General features: G+C 36.6%; 1 protein-coding gene across 1 annotated transcript; it reads right to left on the bottom strand.

Annotated features, from left to right (window-relative positions):
- Positions 1 to 6,101: 6,101 nt before the first annotated feature.
- Positions 6,102 to 8,992, bottom strand: LOC115232236 (leucine--tRNA ligase, cytoplasmic-like). Its single transcript, XM_036500305.1, has 3 exons — positions 8,871 to 8,992; positions 6,946 to 7,050; positions 6,102 to 6,239 (listed from the first exon to the last, which is right to left on the bottom strand). Exons 1-3 carry the CDS (start codon positions 8,892 to 8,894, stop codon positions 6,102 to 6,104), a joined length of 267 nt encoding a protein of 88 aa, XP_036356198.1. The 5' UTR covers positions 8,895 to 8,992.
- Between the last annotated feature and the right edge of the window lie 827 nt (positions 8,993 to 9,819).

Here is a 9,819-nt window from a genome sequence, read left to right as displayed (position 1 = left end):
TTTAGCATTTAATCCAGCCATATCCAGCCCAAATATTCTACCTGCTTGATATTAAAACCAGTCAGATCCAGCCTCTCACACCTACTCTGTGATGTTACCCTATAAACAAACAATCACATCATCAAAATCTCAAAGCTATGGGCTAATGCATGATTGACTCAAAACAGTGTGAAGAAATAAGCATTACATTTGACAGAATAATTTGAATTCTACAAGGGTAAACCAGCCAAATCCAGCCCAGATTGTCTACCTGTTTTATGTTCAGACTGGCCAGATCCAACCTCTCACACCTACTCTACAATGTCATTCTAAAACTAAACAATCACACCATTGAAATTTCAAAGATAATCCATGATTAATTCAAAACAATGTGAATACATACACATTACATTTGACAGAGCAGCCTGAACGCTAAAGGGTTACGGTGTAGAAATCTTTACAAAAAAATATATATAGAAAAAAAAGCATATGAAATGGTTTGGTGCTCAGCACAATAGCCATGGCCATCAAGGTCCACCTTGCATTGAATGATAGAAGTGGAGCTGAGTAGAATGTCTCCACAAATCTTCTCTTTTGTCTTACACTCATGTCCTGAGATGTCTTGAGTTCTTCTGGTGTTCTGAAAAATTCCTACTACTACTACTACTACTACCTCACTACAAAGCTCCCTACAAGACGGTAAAATAAAAACAATACTTCTACAGGCTTGACTATGTGGTGATAAATTTGCTTTTCAATCATATAGTTCCAGGTTCAATCCCACTGCTTGGCACCTTAGCCAAGTATCTTATACTGTAGCCCATGTCAATCAAAGCTTTATGAGTTGGTTTAAGTAACAGAAACCAAAAGAAGCCCATCACAGATATATGTATGCATTAGACTGTGTGTGTGATGTGTGTGAGAGAGAGAGAGAGAAAGAGAGAGAGTTACTGTTTCCGTGCCTTGATAACATGTGATAGTTGTAAACGAGTGTCACTGTCATACAAGCAGTGTCGTTCATTTCCAATCTTCTTAAAGAAACACATCTGGCCATGGGGGAAATATTACCTTGCTTGGAAACAGGCGAGGGTGACAGGAAGGTCATCCACAAATAAAAAAAAATCTGCCTCAACAAATCCCATCCAGTCCAAGCAAGCATAGAAGAGAGGTCATTAAAAAGATGATGATGATAACGACAATGGTGATTATGATGATGACGATAACAGCGATGGTGATTATGATGATGACGACAATGATAACGGCAATGGTGATGACAACAACAACGAGGAACCTAATTTTGGAAGATTGGAAAGAATTCATGCCTTTCCAACGCTTCTGTTATTAACAAAGTAACTAAAAGATGTCCAAATAGAATTTTTAAAAAAACCCAGAAAGCTGGTTGTGAAGTCATGCTCAGACCACATTTGCTCCTTTACAAATTCACCACAACCTCCAAAAAGAGAAAATCAGTATAAAAGAGAACTTTAAGCTTTTAATACACAAAACTATTTAGAGAATTCTAGTTTTGTTTACATCATGGTTTGTTTATTCTTTAACTTAATCCATCCTCCAGAAAACACAAGCACGCTTTTCTTTTTTTTTTTGAATACTATCAATCTTCACTGTACACCAACTCCATGTCAATATCTGACTGTTTTGGTGACCACAAAAAAAAAAAAAAAAAAACAACGAAGAAGTTTGTTTGTAAAATATTTCAGTTCTATTTCACAAATAGAAAGCAAAAAAAAAAAATAAATAAATAAATAAATAAATAAATACACAAAATAAAAATTAAAAAAAAAACAAAAAACAGGTAAGAAATTCTGAGCTGGCAATTTGTGGTCAACCAAAATCTTCAAACCTCCTTTTATATCAAATTGATCTATTTATTAAGAATCATAAACGATGAAGATAGCACTGAGTTGAATATACTGGAAATGTTCAGTTTTTTTTTGGGGAGGGAGGGTGTTAACCAGTGATTTCCAGTGATGCATGGTGGTTATTGTATTGGGTGCCACCAAATTTCAGTTAGGGATATAACAAAAGTTTTCCATCAAGATTTGTGATTAAATAGGCGCAGGAGTGGCTGTGTGGTAAGTAGCTTGCTAACCAACCACATGGTTCCAGGTTCAGTCCCACTGCGTGGCACCTTGGGCAAGTGTCTTCTGCTATAGCCCCGGGCCGACCAATGCCTTGTGAGTGGATTTGGTAGACAGAAACTGAAAGAAGCCTGTCGTATATATGTATATATATGTATGTGTGTGTTTGTGTGTCTGTGTTTGTCCCACTAGCATTGCTTGACAACTGATGCTGGCGTGTTTACGTCCTCGTAACTTAGCGGTTCGGCAAAAGAGACCAATAGAATAAGTACAGAGCTTACAAAGAGTAAGTCTCGGGATCGATTTGCTCGACTAAAGGCGGTGCTCCAGCATGGCCGCAGTCAAATGACTGAAACAAGTAAAAGAGTAAAAGAGAGTAAATTAACGAGCAAGGTTGATATTTATAATGAATTTGCCATTTTAGGATGTGTGTGATGCACATCCATCTATCACACCTGGAATATACTCCCCTGGTGATTCCATTGGTTACCTTTCGATTATAACAAAGAGCTACTGAACCATATTATGAGCAAGTGAATTAGCAGAATGCTGTGGGGCATCAGACAAAATGCTTGCAGCATATATGAGTGGACCTATATGTTCTGAGTTCAAAATCGCCAAAGATCAACCATGCCTTTATCATCATCATCATCATCATCATCATGATCATGATCATCATCATCTAATCTCTTTTACTCGTTTCAGTCATTTGACTGTGGCCATGTTGGAGCACCACCTTTAGTCGAGCAAATTGACCCCAGGACTTATTCTTTGTAAGCCTAGTACTTATTCTATCGATCTCTTTTGCCAAACCACTAAGTTACAGGAACGTAAACACACAACCATCGGTAATTTAGTAGTTCGGCAAAAGAGATAATTTGCCATTTTTAGTCGAAATGGATGTGTCCGATGTGTCTATCACCACTACATTGAACCAGGATGGCCAACCAGTTGCCCTTTTCTCATGTATGCTCAACTTTTCCGAGAAGCACTATTTGGCTGTTGAAAAAGAAGCTTATGATATTGTTGAAGCGATAAAAAAATGACGCCACTTCCTCGTGGATCGCAGTATACTAGAAGAAAAATTAATACTCTTTAAAATGAGTAATTTATACATACATCTGGCACAAGCTAAAACACTTGACAAAGGAAAAGTTCACTTGATGTCAAATAAATGAACATATAGGCACGGGAGTGGCTGTGTGGTAAGTAGCTTGCTTACCAACCACATGGTAACGGGTTCAGTCCTACTGTGTGGCACCTTGGGCAAGTGTCTTCTACTATAGCCTCGGGCTGACCAAAGCCTTGTGAGTGGATTTGGTAGATGGAAACTGAAAGAAGCCCGTCCTACGTATGTATATATATACATATGTATTGTGTGTGTATATGTTTGTGTGTCTGTGTTTGTCCCCCCAACGTTGCTTGACAACCGATGCTGGTGTGTTTGCGTCCCCATAACTTAGCAGTTTGGCAAAAGAGACCGATAGAATAAGTACTAGGCTTACAAAGAATACGTCCTGGGGTCGATTTGCTCAACTAAAGACAGTGCTCCGGCATGGCCGCAGTCAAATGACTGAAAAGAGTAAAAGAGTATATTCACCTGCTATGAGAGTGATACAATGCTCCACCTAACAGTTTCAAATCCAGCAAAAACCACTACAGGGACTGAACCCAGAGCTACATGGTTGGGAAACAAACTTCTTCACCACACATATCAGAAACTATAGAAAACATAGCAAATTCAATGTGATATTTGTTAAATCTTTGACATAATACTCTCCTTTTCCAGTTCTCCTTCAGTGTGTATGTTACCATGAAAATTGGTTTTAACATGAGTTGCGTCAAATGAAAATGAACAATAAATGGTATAATCAAAATAAATAAGAACAAGTAACATGAAAGAGACAACCATTGTCTTTAGAAACACATGCACATACACAAAAAATACACATGGAGCAAAGCTTTTGCAATATATAACTGACAAAGGTAAAAAAAAATATTTGTCATTACAATGGAAACCAGACAAGAAAAAGACTACATTTTTGCCTTCTTATTTTTTTTTTTTTTTTGCCCCTACATCAGAGAATGAATCTCATGGAAATCTTTTCACAGTCATCATCATCATCATCATCATTTAATGTCCATTTTCCATGCTGGCATGGGTTAGACAGTTTGACTGAAAACTGGTAAGCTGGAGAGCTGCACCAGTTTTCAATCTGATATTAGCATGGTTTCTACAGCTGGATGCCCTTCCTAATGCCAACAACTCCTAGAGTGTAATGGGTGCTTTTTATGTGTCACCAGCACGGGTGCCAATCAGGCGGCACTGGCATCAACCATGACCTTGGTTTTACTTGGCTTGACAGGTTTTCTCAAGCACAGCATATCAACAAAGATCTCGGTCACTTGTCATTACCTATATGAGATCCAATGTTCAAAGATCATGCTTCACCACCTCATCTCATGTTTTCCTGGGTCTACCTCTTCCACAGGTTCCCTCCACCACCTTTTTACACAGCTGTTCTCATCCATACGCATCACATGACCATACTAGTGCAGTGGTCTCACTTGCACTTTGTGTGTGATACTTAAGATACTAAATACATTTAATTATTAACATTTGATTCTTGATTAACATTGTAACTTTTAGCAAAAATAATGCAAAAAAATAATTTTTTTTAACTCTCTAGCATTCAAATACTCTTTTAAATGTAATGCTTATTTATTTGCATTGTTCTGAATTAATCATGCATCATCTCAAAGCTTTTTATATTTCAATGATGTGATTGTTTTTAGAATGACATTGTAAGACAGGTGTGAGAGGCCAGATCTGGTCGGTGTAACCATAAAATGGAGAATATTTTGACCGGATATGGCCAGTTTAAATGCTAAATAGGTGTTATGATTACAAATGAAATTATCATGCACACCACTACTACTACTACTACTACTACTACTACTACTACTACTACTACTACTACCACCACCACTACTACCAACACTACTACTACCACGACCACTACTATATTTCATATATTATTGCATTGCTCAACACTCACACATGTGGAATGATAAAAAAATATTATAATCTTGTATATTGAAATTTCAAGGGTTTTTTTAAAAAATCCACTAAGCTAAATAAAACTGTAGCCATCCATCCATACATACAGGTATGTCCTTTATAGCCATGCCCCCCCCCCCATTCCCTCTTCCAGCTGTGTGGTCTTTGTCTTGCAGGTGCCAGTGTCACGTGAAAAACTGTACTCGTGCAGGTGCCGCGTAAATTGCACTCATGCCAGTGGAACATAAGAAGCACCCAGCACATACTGTAACACGGTTGGCATTAGGAAGGGCATCCAGCCATAGAAACCATGCCAGAACAGACAACTGGAGCCTGGGGCAGCTCTCTGGTTTGCCAGCGCCTGTCATATCATTCAACCCATGCCGGCATGGAAAATAGACAATGATGATGGTGATGATGATGATGACAATGAACAATCAACTAAGTTGGTGACACCCAGCAAAATTTCTTCACTATATTTACAAAAACCGTAAATCCTCGAGTATAATCCACATTTTTTCCCCAAATTTAAAGGTCAAAATCCTTAGTGCGTACTATATACAAGGTTAAAAATGAAAAATACTTCTGTCTGGCAATGTTTATTCAGACGCATTTTGTGATGTTGGGTGTGAAAATACTTTAAGCTAAGCCTGAAAGCAGTGAAGTCATAAAAGAATCATCCATAACTTACAGTAAGCAACATTTATTAAAATTAAAGTATTCAGAACACAGAATAACATGTAAAAAAAACAATTTGCAAACATATTTACATTCCCATATAACAGTTAAGAACATCACCATTATTGTATTACACATGCGCGGAAGTGTTTGTTCAACTAGGTGCTATTGGCTTAATTACGCACGACTCAAGTTAGAGAAGGGGTGTGTATTATACACAAGGTTTAGGTTTTTCAGAGATACAGCCCCCTAAAACTCCCCTGCGTATTATACTCAAGGGCAGACTATACTCGAGGATTTACAAATAAAAGAAGTAGACTTACCCTTGTATAGAGTGAGATGATTGGTTTACCAGGACAGCAGGTTTCGATTATCTTTTTATCATTTGAATCATGAGCAAAACGAATCTTTAGTTCTTTAAGCTGGTTAAAAAGAAAGAAAGAAAAAACATAAATGTATTTACTTTGCATATAGGTGCAGGCCTTGGCTTTGTGGTGAGGAATTTGTGGGAGTTCAATATAAATATGCCTTTTTTCTATGTGGACCCACCAAAGCCTTGTGAGTGAACTTGGTAGAGACAAACTGAAAGAAGCCTGTCGTGTGTGTGTTTGTTCCCCATCACTGCTTGACAACCGATGCTGGTGTGTTTACGTCTCCGTAACTTAGCGGTTCGGCAAAAGAGAGAGACCAATAGAATAAGCACTAGGCTTACAAAGAATAAGTCCTGGGGTCGATTTGCTCGACTAAAGAGTAAAGAGAGTATACTCAAAGAATGAAATGCTCCCCTTAAATATAGCAATGCTGAGCAATTACAGAAATTGAGAAAATGACCATGTTGGTAGAAACTGCTATTTATTGGAACATAGGAGAATACAATGCTTTTATATACATTGTTTTGAGTCATTTAAAATCCTGTCTGGTACATCATCAAATCTTTCTTTTAATTTTACAGTTGGTTATAATTATGCTGTATGACCAAATCTAAAATTAAAAGAAATATTTGATGATGTACCAGTCTCCACATTCTTTATAATTGTTTGAAGTATATATATATATGTGTGTGTGTGTGTGTGTGTGTGTGTATTTGTCTTTTAAAGGTAGCATATTTGGCACCAAAAAACAACTTACTTGAAGTGTATTCAAAATGTAGGATGCATTTATTTCCAGAACCAGTTTCTCGTCAAATGGCAGTGTCAAATTTAGAGCTTTCAACCCATGTTGCTCAAAGTTTTTCTGTGAGAAGAGAAAATGAAAATAAAACAATGTATTTCGTTTTTGGATTTGGTTTGCAAGATTCTTTATGTAAGTTCATGTGTTGAAGCACATTTTGTTGTGTCTTGGGAGAGTCATTCTCTTTTAGAGCCTTATAATTTAACACACTCACCAGTAAGATTTCCACTCATTTATTTATGTTTTATTTTTCTAAAATTTTAGAAGTATCAGGCTAAGGTAGAGAGACAGGGTGTCTTCCAAGAGCACCTCCACCACCTTTAGAATAAGTGACCTGTGATGTACTAGAATCTGGGATCTGCTATTATTATTGCTGCCTCTGTTGCACCTGAACACTTGCTCTTTTAATCTTTTCCAGTTGTTCAGGGCAGAATAACCTCTAAATGTCCTAATGTAAAGCGGTAGGCATTAGGAAGGGCATCCCACCATAGAAACCATGCCAAAACAACTAGTGGAGCTAGGACAACTCTTCAGCTGTCCAGCTCCTGTTAAACCATGCCAATATGGAAAACAAACATTAAACTATGATAATGATGACCCTTATTTCCACATTAATATAAGAAGGCATTTTTTAAAAGATGCATATTTAACCTTTTCAGTACCAACCCAGCTGTAACCGGCTCTGGCTTTGTAGTACAAATATTTTGTTTTCATAAGTTTTGAATTAAGATCTTCCACCAAACCTCAATCACAATTTATGTTCCTAATACTAGCTTGATGATAACTAAGTTATTTTACTAAATTCTTTGTTATATTTAAAATAACAGAAAGAAACACAGATCATATCAAAATATATATGGTAATGAAATGGTTAAAAGGAGGGAAGTATATAATTGAAACAACTCCAGTAAATTCTTAGTAAATATTTTGTCAAACCCAGAGAGAGAGAGATAATAGCAAAGTTGAACATGAACAGAAAGTCAGCTCAGAACACAGAAGGACAAAACAAAACACTGTAAATCCTTTTGCTTGATGTTCCACCAATTTTAAATTCTAGATTTTAAAATCTTTCTGTTTAATTCTTTGGCATTTAAACTGGCCATATCCAGCCTAAATATTCTACTTGTTTTATGCTAAAACTAGCCAGAATTTGTCTTCTCACACCTATCCTACAAATGTTATTCCAAAAATTAAACCTTCCTATTATTGAAACCACAAAGCTATGAGGTAATGCATGATTAATTCAAAACAATGTGAATAAATAAGCATTACATTTGACAAAATAATTTGAATGCTAAAGAGTTAAACATACTCATCCCAGCTGGTACATTATTAATGTTCTTTTCTACTCTAGGCAAAAGGCCTGAAATTTTTTGGGAGGGTGGGGAAGTTGATTAGATCGACCCCAGTACGCAACTGGTACTTAATTTATCGACTCCCGAAAGGATGAAAAGCAAAGTCGACCTCGGCGGAATTTGAACTCAGAACATAAAGACAGACGAAATATTGCTAAGCATTTCACCCGGCATACTAATTGTTTCCACCAGCTCACCGCCTTGGTACATTATTAATGTTAACCTAATTAACCATTCTCCCAATGACCATTCCTAGAGAGGCAAAGTCAATCCCATCGGGGTTTCCAGTCAGAGGATAGAAATCCAAAATTAAAATATTCAAAAAAAAAAAAAAAGAAAAAAGAGAGAGAGAGGGAGAGAAACGTTAAAAAGATTAGATAAACAAAAAAGAGTAAAAAAAAAGTACAACAAACAAGCAAATTTTAAAAAATAGTAAAGAAAGTTTGAAAGGAAAAAATGACAGGAAAGACATTCCAAATAGAGGAAATAGCAAAATTTCAAAATTTGTATAGAATTAGAACCAAGTACCTTAATAACTTGTACAAAAGGCATTACTTTCTTTGAAAATGGCTTCAATTCCTTGTTTCTACCCACTTCTTGAGCAATTATTTTATTTTCAGGAAACTGGTTATTATTGTCCTGTAAACAGAGAACAAATTATCATATGGGAACCAATGTCAAAACTTTCAGTGGCACAAAGGAGTGGGGGTGATGGAATTAGTAAAACAAAACAAAAAATTATAAGATGCCAATGTAAAATTGTGAATTTGAAACTTTAGTAAATGTCTTCTTGAGTCAACCAATTTTTAAAATGACTACCATTTTTTTTTTTCGTTGTTTAAGGTTATTGATGCCAGGCCCACCTGACTGGCTCCTGTGCTGGAGGCACAAAAAAAACACCCACTACACTCTTGGAGTGGTTGGCATTAGGAAGGACATCCAGCTGTAGAAACATTGCCAGATCAGATTGGAGCCTGGTGCAGCTGCTGGCTCTCCAGACCTCTGTCAAACCATCCAACCCATGCCAGCATGGAAAGCGCATGTTAAACGATGATGATGATGATGATGTTTCTACATTTGTTTTGCAGGATTCCTGATGTGAAATCATTTGTTGAAACAAATATTGTTATATTTGGGGACAGTCATTTTGCCAATTAAACACCTGCACCATATACTTGATCTTCACTTCAGCTTTATTCATCATCATCATCCTCACCATCATCATCATCATTTAACATCTGTTGTTCATGCTGGCATATTAGTGTCCTTTGTCTGACATCTCAACAACTCTCCAACCTACGTAGACTTGACAGAACAGGAGGAAACACATGAGATGGAGTGTTGCTGAAGAGGTCACAGGATGTATGACGAAAGATTTCAAACAATGGATACTAAAATAATAATTAATAATAATAATAATAATAAAGCTGAAGTGAAGACCAAATATATAGTGCGTGTGGTTAATTGGCAAAAATAT

The sequence above is a fragment of the Octopus sinensis genome, unplaced genomic scaffold, assembly GCF_006345805.1.
Source record: "Octopus sinensis unplaced genomic scaffold, ASM634580v1 Contig20106, whole genome shotgun sequence".
Lineage (NCBI taxonomy): Eukaryota > Metazoa > Mollusca > Cephalopoda > Octopoda > Octopodidae > Octopus > Octopus sinensis.
The sequence above is the reverse complement of the archived record's forward strand: the minus strand, read 5'-3'. Positions and strand labels throughout refer to the sequence as shown.

Coding starts and splice junctions, on each gene's coding strand:
- LOC115232236 (XM_036500305.1), bottom strand. CDS start 8,894: ATGCCTTTTGTACAAGTTATTAAG. Junction 7,051..8,870: donor CTTTTGTACAAGTTATTAAG/GTACTTGGTTCT, acceptor CTCTTCTCACAG/AAAAACTTTGAGCAACATGG. Junction 6,240..6,945: donor ACATTTTGAATACACTTCAA/GTAAGTTGTTTT, acceptor CTTTTTAACCAG/CTTAAAGAACTAAAGATTCG.